The following is a 17,100-nucleotide window of genomic DNA, read 5'->3' as shown; positions in this document are numbered from 1 at the left end:
TCAAAAATAAAGAGTATCGGCCTGATGTAAAATGACCAATGTAGTCGAAACACCATGAATATCAAACAAACAAACAAACAAACATGGGAATTTTTAATTGGACATAGTTACAAATTATCTCAGCCTCGTTATATGCGGGTGATCGTGATAATCCAGCAAAACAACTGGAGCATTACGCATAATTACACGACAGCTTTCGAATACCCAAAACCCGCCCGCTAATTTAAAGCAAAGTGACATGTTTACGGTGCGAGGATTTACATTCAAAGCTCAAGTGGGCGAAAACACGAAAAGTCGGTAAACAACACTATGTTTTGGTTACGGAGCCGGCCTAAAATAACTCATTATAAGCCCAAAGTCTACGTAAGCGCCCATTACAGTGCGCCGCACGGATTGTATAGAGACCAGGCGTGCAGTCTTGCAATCTGGTTACCGGATGACGTAATGAAAACAATAGCGTTCGTGACGTATCGGTATTAACATATGTATCGCCACACGGATGAGTCTTTGAAAACGGTATTTCCGTCACCCGTGACCAACGTGAAATAAAACACACACGACGCCGCGCAGAGTCACGCCTCGCCAAAGGTACAAATCACCGAATTCACGGATCCAGGTGCGGAAACGGGGTCTGGCTTCTACGTGGGTACGGCGGTGGGAAACTTTTCACGGGCGCTAGGGTTAAAAAGACTGAGGACGGGCGAAATGCGAAGCACACCTGCGCGTTCAATGGGACGGAACACTCGGAACAGGTACGTGTTTGAGACAGCGATGCCTGTCGCGTTGGACATGTTAGGATATATAGTTGACATTTTTCTGGGGGATTACAAATCACGCTGTGCTCATGAATACCTGGTTGGAGATCGAGACGGACACCCGTCGGGGCGGCGCGTCGGGGAATGAATTGTTTTTATACGGCCGCGATTATACAAGGATTTCGAAACGCCTGAATCCTGTCGATGTTAACGTCTGCCACAGTTGAATGATATATTCCTGTTGAATATATATTCCCGAATGTTTTCTGGCGACATACGTCATGGGTCATCGTCAGCGACTGGCGGAGAATTGAAAACAACATTGTATATCAACAATCGTATCATAAAATAGCCGGGTATATTTCAATATGAATATATTTTTCAATGGTATACTGATGTTCTGTGCCGACAAAGTATCTTTAACCAGAGCGGAGATTGAAAATGTAGACCTTAGGAGTCTACAGGCCAGTGGTTCTAAACCTTTTTAGCTTTGGTACCAGTGATTTGCTCGAGTTTCGAAATAGATTTGGCAGACCGGCGAACCTTGTAAAATCCAGATAAACCCAAAATGTAATTGTGACATATGCAACTCAGACGTAAATATTGGAAACTTCAATCAAATGACAAATTTCCAGCTGCCTTTTTGATATTTCACGTGCTGCACGTGGGTGCTGTTAAAGTTTTCGCAAGGCGGAGTCCTGTTAAAAATGCGCGAACTTGATATGGATTGTTGGGGAATGGGGATCTTTTGAAAGACTGGCCAATTTGCCGTTCGCTAGCCCCTGTTATACTGCGAAACGCAGGTAAATTTCAATGTCGAAATTTAACTATGTTATATAATAAGTACTCTTGCCTTTCATATATAAATGGCCGCGAGCGAGTAGTAGGCTATACTTTTAAACAGTTTGGTACAACACCTTCAGCATTGCGGCGTAGTCCAAAGTATGCCATGAACCTGATATTACGAGACGATACAGAAAAACACGTTTCATGTTTTATTTCTCTAATTAATGGACAACTTCTTTCATTTTGGACTTGAGATATAAAAGCGTAATATTCTTGGCGGGCCGGCAATAAATTGCAAATCTGCGGTTGAGAACCACTGCCATATTCAACGAGAATACAAATAACATTTACCTTTCCTACAACGGATTCGAATCTAAGCGAAATTTATCAATCAAGCGACTCTATCAACGGTGGAGTCACATCTTCCCACACAGCAACATCCACTTCCATATAATGACTTGAAATTACGCAGAATGGCCGACAATCAGTAGGCAGTTTAGGCGGAAAGCGTGGAGGTTTGAGGAGGTATTGTCAAGTCAATGTGCTGAATATAGGAACGCGGTCGGCGCCATCAAAGCGACAAGAAGCCTGCAATCAAATTCATATCATATTTATAAGCTAGCGACGTCGTATCTATTATGATGTCAGGCGGGAACTTACTCGCTTATTACCAACCAAAGACTATTGCGGCAACCAATTCTCTCGCTGAATCCCTTACCGGGAAACATTATATCGGGACCAGAATATTTTTTGAGGCAGAGAATTATGTGAGAGCAAGACATGTGTGATATTGCTGTATCTATGACAGCAGCGCGATCCGTGAATGCATAGTTTTTCGCACTGGGTCATGTAAATGGTCAATGAGCAAAGCTCATATCACCTATAGATCTCATACTCCGCTACCCTATCCTATTATGTCACACTCACTCGACTTACGTGACTAATAGTGCAAGCATTCCGAAGTAAGGCAAAAAGCCCCGGTATTGCCACAGCAATGCAGTCATTTTTAAGAATGAGTTTGATTGCGTTGCGTTCGGTGATCTTAACCAACCGATCCACACCGTACTCGCTGCCTCACAGAATTACTCTTCGGCCATACCGCCTGTCAGTCATATAACAACAAAACTACCTACAAACACCGCGGTAACAATCGAAACTGAGGTGAAATCAGAGATGACAAAGTATTCAGCATTACTCCTCAGGTAGAAGTAAATTTCTTCTCAATTGCAAATAAGGTGGCAATTTCCAAGAGCTGCCAAATCTACCTCAACCAGACCTACAAAATCAAAGGCCTGAAAAATACTCAAGTGACAAGTTTTCAAACGTAAATTTGAACGATTGTTCGCATACATTTAGCAGTTAATCCTAGGTGGCAACTGTTGAAATCGCAAACTGCATCTTCGCGACTAACACATAATAACCAATAACACTACTACTAAGCACAGACCAGTAATAGTTCCTCAGATATAAATGTAAATTTTAGATCGCGGCAGCACCAAAGCGATCATTTATTGTACTTAATTTCTGCCGAATTCCATGCAAACACGTTCTCGCTCTTCGTGCGACCTCATCTCATTTCGATTCACCGTGTTGGGTAGCCTATACTACGCAACAAGCGGCACGCGCACGCAATTAGTTACGGCAATATGGCCGGATCATCAAAAATGTGCCTGCCAATGTAATAGCCTATATTACACAAGACGGATTGATTCCATAGATAATGTTAGCTTGACATTTCGTTTCTCTATTCTAGAAAAATCTAGCTTGAGCGGAGGCAGGAAGGGAGAGACTGAGTATTGATGTCAGACATCGCAGTCACGTTTTCCAACTTGCTTGTCATCGGTTACTGCGGTAACACGTAAAATCGGATCGTGAAACAAAACAAAAAGGTTTGATCTCAAGTAGTAGCAGCAACCTTTCACATCCTAAAGGCGCGCATTGTTTTCCAGTGCGTGTTTTAGTAAGTGCCGATTACTATGATTCAGGGGTCCGCGAGGTTTGCAATTTTTTGCAAGTAGTCCATGACTAAAAAGGTTGGAAGCTATTGATGTACGCATAGCGCACAATACGATAGAGTCGCGCATTAGGATAAATTTCAGTGACACTAATGACCCTGCATCAATTGTTTTCTTGTCCAATAAATACACATAGTCATGTAGCGTACTACAATTGTTTGCTGCCGCCTTATCTTATATTTTTGTCCATGTGCCAGGCTTGGGTTGCAAGACGTTAATATAATAAAACTCAAATTTGGATCGCGCTGTAAAAAGTTTGAAATCGCGTCTGGGGTATGTTCGTCCTGCGTTGCGCGACTCGATCATCATGTCAGGGGTAGATTCGGACTGTATTGCCACCAGGACACCACGTTTGGGACATGTTCGGACTCTGTTGCCACTAGGATATCATATCCGGGGTATGTTCACACAGTATAGTGACATAAACAGTCAGAATGTGCCCCAGATATGATGCACGGGCGGAACACAGTGCAAACATACCTCAGATATGATGTTCGAGTGGCAGCAAAGTCCGAACCTCCGAACATACCCAAGACGTGGTGTCCTAGTGGCAATACAGTCCAAATCTATACAAGACATAATGCTGCCCGGCCTCATGCATACAATATCTGTTTACGAAGAGACCAGCAATCGCCAGCTGCATTTGGGTACTCAACCGTGAGTCACGTGTTGCGCAACTATCCGTTGGTTAGTAATCTATGGTCAGGTCAGGTCAGACCTGCTCAACGTACAAAGCCTGCTAGATATCAATGCATCCAGAACTTCATTTTACAACTTTAGCTGTGCCTATCATCATGTGTGACTTAGCAACAACAGACCAATCCGTCCAGCTTACCTTGCCGGACGCTTCTCCGTCGCGTCGATACAATGCGCCGTCTAGTGATAGAATTCTGCGTACCATGTCTCCGGAACACTTTGGGAGATCGACCTCTAATCCTCATCAAGTGTTGCGCCTTCTTCTTTCTGCTGCGGCTAATAGTAGATTTAGCGGGCGCTCCTGTGAAACATTTGCGACAATGGACAAAAGCACCTTGCAGAGATGACCAAGAATAGTCATCGTCGGTACTCAAGTAAAATTACAAGTAGGTATTTCCAAGTAATTATCACAGTAAGTATTCTAGGCCTGATGATAGCTGTTAAGTAGCAGCAGACAAAACTACTATATGTTAGACTTTGGAAAGCAGAAATTAGGCTTGGAATATGCTTCCTTCACGTTTAGGCGTGGAATTGTGAAAGCATCCCCCGTATGATTGTAACTACCTATCTGTAGTTTCATTCATCATTTTGCATTAGTCCCGAATCTGCACCCTGCAATTTCGAAACCATAGCCTCCGTTGCTTGGCTGCTAAACGTTTATGCGACTTCCCGACCAAATCTACTAACGATTCAAACTAGTTATTCGAGTATTTGCCAGATCTTCATATTCTGTTTCCACACCAAGTAGTTTTGATATTGTAAGAAATCGCTAGTGGAAATTGACAGTGTTACTTTCATTTCAACTTAAGTAGGAACCATGACTACTTCTACTTTGGCCATATCTTCGTATATGTGAAATTAATTTAATATTGAATACTTAATTATCTCAATTTGCAATCTTCTCAAGGAGCCACAAGGGGTTTGTGAACCTCTGGTCGGGAGAAGACCCTCAAAAGTCGCCGCCCCGCAACATCATACCTGGGCACTTCCCCGCGTTGCATTTCCGATTCGTTTCGGGCGCGGTGAGATGCTCGCAATAGCTCGTGCTCACGGTTTCGGGAACGTGACCGTCGGCCTTGATTCGGACGCACTTGATCTCGCGAAACTGTGTCCCGCCACCGCAAGAGGACAGACACTGCGCGAGATTGAAGCAGAGCTTTAGTACTCGGTAGTTTTTTTCTTGTTTTGTGGCAAGTTTGAAACACATGCCCAATTAATTATGCAATAGCGTGCAGAAATGACACGTTGCCATGTCGCATCCTCATAGTGCACCGGCTGGGGCGAAATCGCTTACGTATATTCAGCATAGCAGAAGGCTTTCAAAGTGTGCAGTAGATTTATACATACACACAACTGCACTCAAGTAGCTTCCAGGAAAAACCTATAACGTTTTACATTTGAATTTGGTAAACAAGTGAATAGTATATTCAACTTTATATTGAAGTTCTGTACCTCCAAGAAGCTCTTTGATTTTCGTAAACTAGAGAGTAGTTTTATGACATGGCTGCTCAACTTTTATAAGTGAAATTGTCATCACAACTGGGCGAGATATCCCCTTTATCGGGTTACTGAATATATATTCGAAGATTGCGCCTATTTATAACATAATCACGTCATTGTGCGTTGTTCGGGATGATGCATCCTGCAATTGTGGAAGTGTTCACATCAAATTACCTGTTAACAGTTGACAACCCGTCGACCAATACTACTTTTTCATTGTATTACTTTATTCCTTGTCATTTCACGATTACTCCTGACGAGTGTCTGCCGAAATATTCGGGTTCATTTCAATATGAATATACTGTTCAATATCATATTGAGGTTCCGCACCACTATGAAGCTCTTCAGTTAGTTCACAGGGTTTGGTGTGTGCCGGTAAACACCGCACGAGTTCTATTGCGAAGATTTTGAAATCAACACTACAACACATGAAAGGGTTTCGACCTTTATACTGCTACAAACACCAGTGCATAATGTGGAGCACACGGGCTCTTCCATATCTCTTTTCATGACATGCATCTATTTACTCTCAGCATTAGCACAAATCTTATGTTCGAGTAGGAAGAAATTAGTAGATTGTATCAATGAAAGGATCGGTATGACTGCAGCTACTATCTATAACATGATACACTGTCATCGATAATGTTTTCGGCGTGCGGTGCTGAAAGTCTGAGTCACCCACCGCGCTGGCCTGATTACCGCATTAACTGAAACTTACACCGTTTACTAACAAACAAGGAGATAAACACCGGCTCAAATATTGCTCATTAGCAGACGCAGTTACGGAGAATGTACGCTTATGGACAGATGCTGAACGGGCCCTGTGCACTATACAGTACAATAGAATCTACGAAATATACGTACAAGGTGTTTACACAGCAGACCATTTGTCAATGGTGATAGTAGTGATATGTTGCGGTGGGCGGGCGATTATATTTACATCACTTGGTCAACGATTGATATATTAAGTAAGCAAATACCAAAATGTTGTGCGATTTCGGAAACATTCTATCCTAATTTTTCATATTGAAATGAACCCGAATATTTTCGGCTGACACTCGTCAGGGGTAATCGTCAGCAACTAGTAGAGAATAGGAAAGAACATTGTATGTCAACAATCGTATCACAAAATATATACAATATATACAATATAATAATACAATATATACAATATAATAATATAATATAATAATACAATATATATATACAATGTTCTTTCCAATTCTCTACTAGTTGCTGGCGATTACCCCTGACGAGTGTCAGCCGAAAATATTCGGGTTCATTTCAATATGAATATACTATTTAATTGTATATTGAAGTTCTGTACCTCCAAGAAGCTCTCCTAATTTTTCCGGGAATATACTCATCATTTGTAAGGGGTGTGCAACGCTACCCTACGGCGCACATCCCTCGGGGCAAATAATATAGGTAATAACCATTATCTGCATGACAAGCGCATGCGTAAACATATTTTACAAGTTGTCATAAAATAGCTATCGGGAGATATTGTTACATCCCTCACAGACGCAGCTACTCGAGAGCTACTCGGATTTCCCAGAACGCTACGCTTTCAGAACACCAGGCCCATTGTCAATCGTTATGATACGCCCGTAATTGGCCTCCCATTTTCCACTTACTCCTCGCAAAGGGGAAGGTTTTAGGATGATATCATGGCAATGCGGCGTGGAGAAAACGGACTCCTCGCGTTCGACGGAATCTCGGTGTAACCTCATACATTTGAAGGGCTGCGTAATGACTTCTGGCCGATATTTATCACGCGTCGTTCGTTTTGAATTACTCGGATTAGAGGCACAATGTGGTCGCTGTGTGGGGACGCGTTCCACGATCAGTCCATCGTGTGTAATCTCGTGATGGAATCACGTATCGCGGTACAATACACGAATATATTATACTTGAGATGGGTGACAGATGCATAAAAATAGAAAGCCAGATCATGTTCCGACGTTGGGGATTTGGTTAAGATTATTTTCAATGCCCGGTCTGTCCGTCCACGACGATAGATTAAGTCAAACGTCTACATTTCAAACAAAGCTATAAAGCTGTGTTGGACAAAGGAACAATTCGGATTCTAAAAATTAGTTAGAATCAGAATGATAGATACACAGTTATTTTTTTCAAATTTGATTAAAATTAGAATTACTGAATTCGAAAATACTAGGATTTTCAATTGAATTCCTAATTGAAAAAAAAATACAACTTAAATCAAGTCCAAAGTATATCACAACAGAGGTCATTCTCGGGAGCACGAGAACGAGAAGGCAAATGCCTGTCCACAAAGCCTGTCTCGTTTCACGCGATACAGTTTTTCTGTATGATTTTCAATAAAACCGGAAATTAGAGCGTACAAACATTTCACAAATCTAGACAATTGCATCGGCTATTTTGGACGACTTCACTTGAATTGACCATACAAAACGTACAATCCTTTATATGGATTCCTGTAACGATGCAAGTTCACAGGGATATCACTGTCTGGTGAACGAAATTATTTCCAACATCTGCACCACGAACGAATGATACCAAGGTCCCGTAACCCCACGATTCGCTTCAAAATAATAGGCCGATTATGCGGGTTCAATATGGGTTGATCATTACGGGCCACTTCGAGATTCGCCAAAACAGGGATTCCCTGATTCGCCCTTACACCCGACGGAATGTTTTGGATACATAGCGGTAAGTGTCGGTGACGGCGTCGGAAAATATTCCTTCTACGGGTACGCAAACAATCCATGATTATCTTGTACGGAAACTAATTACCCGTTTCTCGCTATCTGTTGCGATAGCGAGTCACGCGGTATCGAGATTGAGTCACACGCAACTATGCGGGAGAGGCGGCCCGAGGAATGCAACTCCGTGACGGTGTCAACGGAATGTTCGGAATCAAAGATAAGGCCGAATCTGCTGTTACGGAATTGACACGCATGCTGTGTACTGTGTAGGTATAGCGCCTTGAATAAAGTAGACAGATGGACAGTTGGACGGTATATATTGCACATTCACAGTATAGTAACGGTATCGTTTCTGTTTTAATATCTAATCTTTAGCGCTGGGAAGTCGACACAATGATTCGAGCAAACTTTGGACAACTATTTAACTCTGGACTAGATAATTCTAATTGTCTAAATTAGCGCGAAATGCTGATATGATCACGGACGGGGTTGAACTTTGTTGGGCATACTTCTCATGCAAGGTGTCGGACACTGGCATACGCATTTGATGTACATGTAACGACACTTACAGGATAGCACACACTGAACATTTGTGGACACTGTACACAGTGTACAGTACCAGTAATGGATTTTCAACGCACCTCGCTCCATTTCCTGGTGACGTAGCGAGCCGGGCAATCTCGCAACCCGCATCGTTTTCGCAGTGAAGGTCTCCGCCTCGGACAGTAATCGGGCGAAACAACCGCGACTTTACCGTTGGCCAAACGCTGTCGACACCTGACTTTTCGCGTATGGAACCCCCTACCGCAAGTCTTACTGCACTGGGTAAAATAAAAAATATCACCGGTACGGGAATACCATCGTGATTACCGTGCAATGTTCGAATTACCTCTCCCCATGTATCAGATTCCCATTCAGGAGCGCAGGGAATTATTGCACAACTCTTCGTAGCGGTTGGCTTCGGTGAGGGACATGTCCATTCCGAAGTGGGAGCTCCTGATACCCCGTCAACGCACCGCACTAAACGGCTCTGCGAGCCTCTGCCGCATGTCTGCGAACACGGACTGTAAACGGCTATGTCCCATCTGTGATGCAAGGGTACTATTCAACGAAATTCATAAGTAAGCTATGTTTGGCATTGGAGACATAGATGGAAGCGGTTTAATTAGAGGCCGATAACGGCCCGATCCCTAAAGTGTGTGCGAAATACTGGTATTAGATGCGATTTCTGCGACGATTTATTCGCTGTATGACTTCATGATGACCATGAATCCAACTTGGGCAATTTTGACATGACACCAGACCGGCATTTTAATACATCGAGATCAAATTTCATTGCTTTATTTTGAGTTTATCTATATATGTCTTGTCTATGTAAGGTATACTTAGTTGCTGTGGTCGCTAATTAATACAAGGCACGCGTGTAGAAACCACAATCCTCGATATATAGTTACATTAAAGATTAGGAACCGATACTGTGATGTACTACAAGAGGTAAACGAATGGACAGACAATATCTATTATTATATATTCGTCGAAGCAATCTTTATCTCCCGGGATGTATCAATTGCAACACAGTCTGGATAAAATGCAACAAAAACAACTAGCAGCCCATACTAACTCGATCACTCATCTATAGGTGAACTGGAATCTCAGGGCCGCAAAATGTCATTGAGTAACGTGAGGTTGTTAAGGTGATAGGGATAATCTTCACCAATCGTATATCTTGTTACCCACGGTAATACGTAATGTATTGCAATACATACAAAACAAATGATAGCGAACTCGGCTCATTCCATATTCAGTTGATCGATAATATATTTAAATACTCCCATGCGTGTACTCAATATACCGTGGTCGATGTCGGTGAGCGCGGCCCAGGGTATAGGAAAGATTGACTCTATAAAGTTACTCAAAACCAAATTACGAACACTGAATGGTTAGTAGGGATGGTGTGTACCCCTGAATGGTTCAGGTTCGTGTGAACGCGAACGTGAACGTCGTGACGTCACGTGACGTCATATTGCTAATTCCAAACCTGCATTTCAGTGAAGTGGATGCCTAGCGACGACTCGGGCCACATAATGCCACAATGCTGAAGTACATATTGACGCTTTAAACGTCGCCGAATGTATCAACTGGGGCAATCAAATGATATGAAATTCCCATAAAATCAATATCTTCAGTCGCTTTGTCAACTATTTCGACGATGACTTGCAAGGGTTATAGGCTTACGCGTTAACGGTCTAGGCCAGACCGGACAATGTATTCGGCGTCTCAGTATTGATATGTTGATATTGAGCAGAGTGTAAAACGGGTTTCTATACTTGCTACCGATATTACCCCATTAACAAGTTATACAATACAGCAGCAGCCAACACCCCAATCGCACGGATTTGGTTTTATGATACAATAAACAATTAAACATATGCTGAAATCAAGATTGACCCCGTACGCCAGCTAGATTTTTAACATGAGAAAACGAGATCAATTTCATTGATTGGCTGAATCAGCATCATTCGGTGACTACCTACATGTAGCGTATTTCTCTCTTGATGTTGTGTGATTACGGGTCAAGCTCACAGCAGAGACTCACTAAATATTCACAGGGCAGCTGAATATTTCGAGCAAATTTTTGAGATTGTCAAGGTGCCTGCTCGTTAGTGTTGATTGTTTTTTATGCTGCCAGCGCCATGCATAGAGTGGCCCGCAGTTTAAATGCAATAAATTTCAACCACAGATGCTATAATGAAGTGAAAATTATAATATACGAAAAGGGTTCACAGTGCAGAACCTACCAACGGTTCGTTTGTGAACCTGAACCTCTAAATTTCTGGGGTTCACACACAGAACGCGAACGTGAACCTCACGTTCACACCATCCCTAATGGTTACTCTTCCTGTCATCTCTGTATCCACCACATAATTCGGATTACATATCCGTATTATAGTATTAATATCAGCTCATTGGTAAATGCGAATGATGGTATCGTATCGTGACACACTCCCGTATCGATATTTCCGAAATTCAGTAACGCGGTTAGGCGCAGGTGTCGATGACATCGTCTAGTCTTGAGCATACGTTATCTGGACGTCTGTCCTCGATAGTTACCTCATTTTATCGACTTGTGTGACCATGATCCTAAACAAAATATCGCACTGTACTGGGTTATATTAATATCATTATTATTTGTGTGACACGCATTTCGTTCCCGTACGAGCTTCTACAGTTAGTTACGTCGGACTTCCACAATTACATCTCCTGAACGCCGGCATGTACTGTGTCTGGAACTGCGCATAATTTCATCATGGTTTGTCCGGATATCATTCCATCGCGCATTCTGACGCAGCGATTGTGTTGGGCTCGACTTTGGTATACTTTTAGCTCAATGTGTTACCTTACTCGGTCCAATCGTCCGATGTAGCTGAAAGTTATATTTCCAGCAATAACTATATTTGAATGCTGTTTCCTATAATTACCCGCTTTCTCGTCAGTGGCGAACAAGACCTTAATACGTAAAAGTGTCACTTGGATCTTTTGTTATGTTGGTAACAATAATAACGTTATTAAAACACGTACATATGTATTGAGTGCAGTTGGTCGATATTTGAATCATCTGCATCAAGGTAGAATTACTGTAATTTAGCCTTATATAGATAAGTTTAATTTTCTGGTGGCGACAAACAACCACGGAAATGAGCAATATAGACCAAAGGGCAATACTTCACATTTATGATGATTCGTAGATGCGCCGTAGCATTGAATAAGTCCCCATACCAGAGACTTGTCATGAATAACCTTTATCCACACTCCTAAAGTTGATTTCACAAATGACTAATGAACGCGAAACGACTCCATATCGATATTCAATATCGTATCACCATCGTCTGATGATGATTGGGGTGTTAATCAAGTTCAACAATTGAGCATCTTATGAAGAATCATGACAAGATCTTCTTATTTCTCACGATTTCTGGTAGTTGAACACATCACTCTGACTCGGCGTGCCAAGATACGGACAATCGGACATATTCTCAAGTGGCAATATCACAGAAGTACCGACGCCTGCTCTCCTCGACTTCAATCACGTGGTTGATTATGCGGATGAGGGCGACAGCCGTGCGGGCACTCGGCTTCGCGAAGTGAGGCCTAGCCCTGATTTCATTTGCCCTTGTCATATTATTTGATTTTCATCACAAAATCAATTGTTGCGGTGATTTAATAGACGCTTTGAACTCAGGGTCACGCGTCAAATAAAGAATACGGTACTTTCACGAGAGAATAAGGCAGGAACTTAACTTGAACCGTAATCCCGACATATTATGGCGCGCTGAAGTGGGAAGTCATTAATTTTATACCGCTTCGTTCGATAATTGCACCTCAATATGCCGATGTTTTTATGAACTAAACTACGCTAAAATTGGACGATCGAAAGCCTGCATCCTTGTGTACTGGAAATATGGGGAGGGCAAAGGGTATTTGATATCTCAGGATATTATCAATATTAGTAGACGCTACACCAAAGATAACAATGACAGCTACTGTGATAATACATTCCCATTATGTCGAAGTCGTAGCGTAGAGGGATACGCTGCATGGTTTTACCAGCCTAGAAGAATGGCTGTGCAGTGTGCTACTGTGCAGTGTGCAGTGTGCAGTGTGCAGTGTGCACGCACTGTGCACTGCACAGTACGTGTTTATAATCGCAAGTTTGTACTGATGACTGCCTGTTAAGGTTGCCATATGTCCTCTTCTAAGAGGATATGTCCTCTTTTTGACTTCTTTTAAAGTGTCCTCGGAGGACGCCTAAATGTCCTCTTTTTTGAGAAATTTAGTTAAATGTACGTGGAAATCGGACTGATAAATATGAAATCAGCGACCATGTAACGGTCCGACGGGTTTTTCGGGACCTGAGACAAAAAATGACCTTTTTTTTATCAACCAACGGAATATCTCACAGAAAGCCGGTACCGGTAATTCGGGATTTGAGCCAGAAAAAATTTATCATTTATTCAGGATTTTACTCCAGTATTGTAAGTCTGAAAATTTTGAAACAGTGTCCTCTTTGCAGATTCTCGAAATATGGTAACCCTATGCTAGGTATGTATATCTATATCATTGGGTGACTGCGCGCGTCCAATCCTACACACACGCCATATGTCCGTGAAGCAAAATCCCGTTAACCGGAAGTAATACCGGATATGTCACCGGCTGTGTCAACGCATGTCAACAAAGTGTGTTGTCCTTAAAATGAAGTTGAAAAATCGAATGGCGTCTGATGCCAAATACACCGACTTACCAACACGATGTCGGTTTTACACAATACATTTCTGGTCACAACTGGTAATTAGTGCGTTGTTGACTGTCTTAAGCAACAACTAACAAGCTATTTACATTCCTTTGTACAAAATTTACTCTTCCGTAAAACCTCACACGAATCGGCGGCCATTGCCTGGAAAAGTGTAAATCCCGCCGCTCTGGCAAATTAGACTGTATCGCAGCAACTATTATTTAATGAAACGCCCAAATAAACACTACAATGCGCCCACTATGTTATCTACTAATCGTAGCGATGCATTTTCGCAATACTACGAATGCTTTCGGTAGAAAACCCCGGCGAGCAATATCGCGTTACCTGGCGTACGTACGCATAAATAGCGGGGACCTTGTTCTTACGGTTTGGTCAACTCGGGGGATACTGACGTAAACAGAATGTGTTTGGAAACTTCAAAGTCACGACAAAGTGATCTCACGAATATGGTTTAACATCAGCGCTATCACTTGACGATGCTATCGCGCGCCTACGACCTACCGCACGCGGCGTATGACGAATGACTTACTAAGGCTAAGATAATAGAATCGTTTGGTATACACACAAAAGTGGACGTAAATTTAGCGAACATCGCAACAACTGCGCGTACGACTATCTGCGCGCTTTCTTGGATCTAACGTTTTAAAGATCTTACCGTGATGGCGACTCTTGCGTGAAGATTGAAGCCTGTACTCCTACCAACAAGTGACAGCATATGCTCATCAGGATAATATCCATAGTCTTTATTATTTCCATATTCCATATAAAATATAACAAAGTATCTTCAAAGTATCCGCGCTCTGGGTTCTATCCCTCCTCGCAACTTGACAAATAACAATAATTCATCGTCGGGCACAACGCCGCATTTAGTACCCTTGTCTTCTGACGGCTCGCACAGATTTTACGCCCAATTTGATTCCGACAACTTACTTTGTTTTTCACCGTGACCACTTTTCTGGCATACGGTATAGTGTTCTCCACACGGTATATGTCACTCTCTATACGAATAAATAGTGCTATCTGAATATTCTAAAAAACGGTCATACAGTAAAAATTCGACTAGTTACTGACGATTAACCCTGCCGAAAATATTCGAGTAAATAGTGCTATCTAAATATTCTAAAAAACGGTCATACAGTAAAAATTCGACTAGTTACTGACGATTAACCCTGCCGAAAATATTCGAGTATTATTTCAATATGAATATGCTATTCAATTGAACATTGAAGGTCTTTACAACCAAGAGTCTTTTCATGTGATCGTTCTCAAATACTTGACAGCAATGCAGTATTTACGTGATATTGTTTCTGCGTATGTATTGTATGATACACCTAATGACGTTTGGTGCTCTCGTAGAAAATAATTATACTCCTCGGGTTACAAGTTATTACGTCGCCGTAGGAAAAAAACACTATCGACACCACCAATTTTCTTCTATGATTAGACTCCAACTCCGATTCGCACTTGAAAACGTACGCCAGACACAGCCCGCCTTCCAAGAACCTATACGCAACGATACGCCAGCGAAAGACGTGATAAAGTTTATAGCAGCAACTATAGGATTACACAACAAGAACATACTTTTTTTCAGTATGAAAGAAGAAAGGAAACGCTCCTCATTATATGCTTAAGGGGCGCTGAGATCAAAGACGCGCCTCGAATGCGGTTTGGAGCGAGGGTATTGCTTCAACAATCCGAAAAAAAGTGGAAAGAGCTAAGTTACCCCAAGTATACAACTACAACAATAACATCACCTTAAAAGATGTAATGCTATGTTAACAAACTGACTATCGCAAAGGCTTACTCCCGTCACAGTCACGTTGAGATATGCTAACAAAATCTGGTTACATGCGACATTGCGTATATGAGAAATGTGGATGAGATTAGGGCGTTCAAGTCTTTGAGAAAATCGATTGTGACGTTTCATGGCATTCACTTACGTTACATAATGACGTCTAAATCAAACTAGTGAGGATAACGAATTTGCGTCGCAGTTTTCGTCTCAGGTTACAATGGATAAGGTATGTTAAATGGCACTTGGTGATAGTAATAGTGACGTGTAACGTCCGGTGTAGTCACCTCCCTAAGATCGTTTACCTTCAGGACTATTAATTTATATTTGAAAAATAATAGTATATTCCACAACCCATTCGTTATATGAGTATGGTGCTAGCATGAACGCCAGCGACGTTTTGCGTGACGGCATGAATTTATGTCAAAAAACTGGTTTCCGCCTCTGAAGTTTGAATACCGATGTTCGAACACTATACTTTCTGGTGCGACATAGACATTCAGACAAGAGGACAAAATGCGCTACGCCACACATGTAGTTGTTGATATGCACAGCGTTCTTTCCAATTCTCTACTAGTTGCCGATGATCACCCCTGGCGAGTGTCAACCGAAAACATTCGGGTGTATTTAAATATTAATATACTATTCAATAAATTGAAGTTCTGTACCTCCAAGAAGCTCTTCACATATAGTTTTATTTGAAAATATTTTCGTTATTAAGGGGGGTTAGTTATATACTAGTTATCGGTATCGGCGTGAAATTCGAATCAAGTCTGAAAATCACTCTATCGGGACTTAACAACGAATCAGAATTTTTGAAATGCAGAGTATATATTCGTAATATTCCTTTCCATTCTTATATGTCTCATAGCGCAATGTTCGCAGGTCTAGCTGATTTTACATTGCCTCGCATGATTCCTGAAAAATATCGTAGGTGACATTCCTCCATAACTGATTAATGCTGGTATAAGCAACTTTTCTGAAGCATCTAGTTTTTGACCGAGGCCATAAAACCAAAAGAAACCACGTACCTTAAAATAATTAATGTCTTAAGAGAATAAATTACGACCTAACTTCATTTCAAGTGCGCAACCATGCAACAAAATCGGAAAATCAGTGACATGAAAGACTAAAACGCATAATTTATAAATAATCTAGGTTCTAGGTTCTTGAATTTCTATACATATTGTTGTGCTGTAGCAAACTCTTCCTTGGTCACTACAACAAATTTGTTTGGTAAATATACGTGTTACTAGCATAGTACAACGATGTGTATTGGTAAATAAAGGCGATACCAGTATATATTTACAGCCAAATAGCACTGACCGCTAGGGTAAATGTAATAGTAGCTACTGTGGGCGTACTGTCGCGTACAGTACGGAGTGCCGTTATTTAGAAATGGCGTAATCTCGGCTCTAATTTATTGGATACTGCGGTTTCTCAAAACCCGATCAATTCATGTTTTTATGCAAGAGGCGGATCCTTTTTTCTCTTTCACAGTATCGGCAAACAGGCGACAAGGTAAATATATACTATTGCATTGTCGATTTTTAAC

At 41.7% G+C, this 17,100-nt stretch overlaps 1 protein-coding gene across 1 annotated transcript in view; it reads right to left on the bottom strand.

Moving 5' to 3' along the window:
• The window catches only part of LOC145448618 (ADAMTS-like protein 1), a 47,905-nt gene extending 33,092 nt beyond the window's left edge, over positions 1-14,813 (bottom strand). Inside the window, exons 1-5 of the mRNA XM_080327060.1 lie at positions 14,409-14,813; positions 9,332-9,527; positions 9,084-9,263; positions 5,231-5,387; positions 4,392-4,553 (exon numbers count right to left, since the gene is read on the bottom strand). Coding sequence (XP_080183186.1) covers positions 4,392-4,553; positions 5,231-5,387; positions 9,084-9,263; positions 9,332-9,527; positions 14,409-14,509 — 796 coding nt within the window. The 5' untranslated portion in view covers positions 14,510-14,813. The remainder of the gene's footprint in view (positions 1-4,391; positions 4,554-5,230; positions 5,388-9,083; positions 9,264-9,331; positions 9,528-14,408) is intronic.
• Positions 14,814-17,100: the final 2,287 nt, after the last annotated feature.

The sequence above is a fragment of the Botryllus schlosseri genome, chromosome 10 (assembly GCF_051294905.1).
Source record: "Botryllus schlosseri isolate E-star chromosome 10, Bs_hap1, whole genome shotgun sequence".
Taxonomy (NCBI): Eukaryota; Metazoa; Chordata; class Ascidiacea; order Stolidobranchia; family Styelidae; genus Botryllus; species Botryllus schlosseri.
Note: the sequence above shows the minus strand (reverse complement) of the source record. Positions and strands in the feature narration are given on the sequence as shown.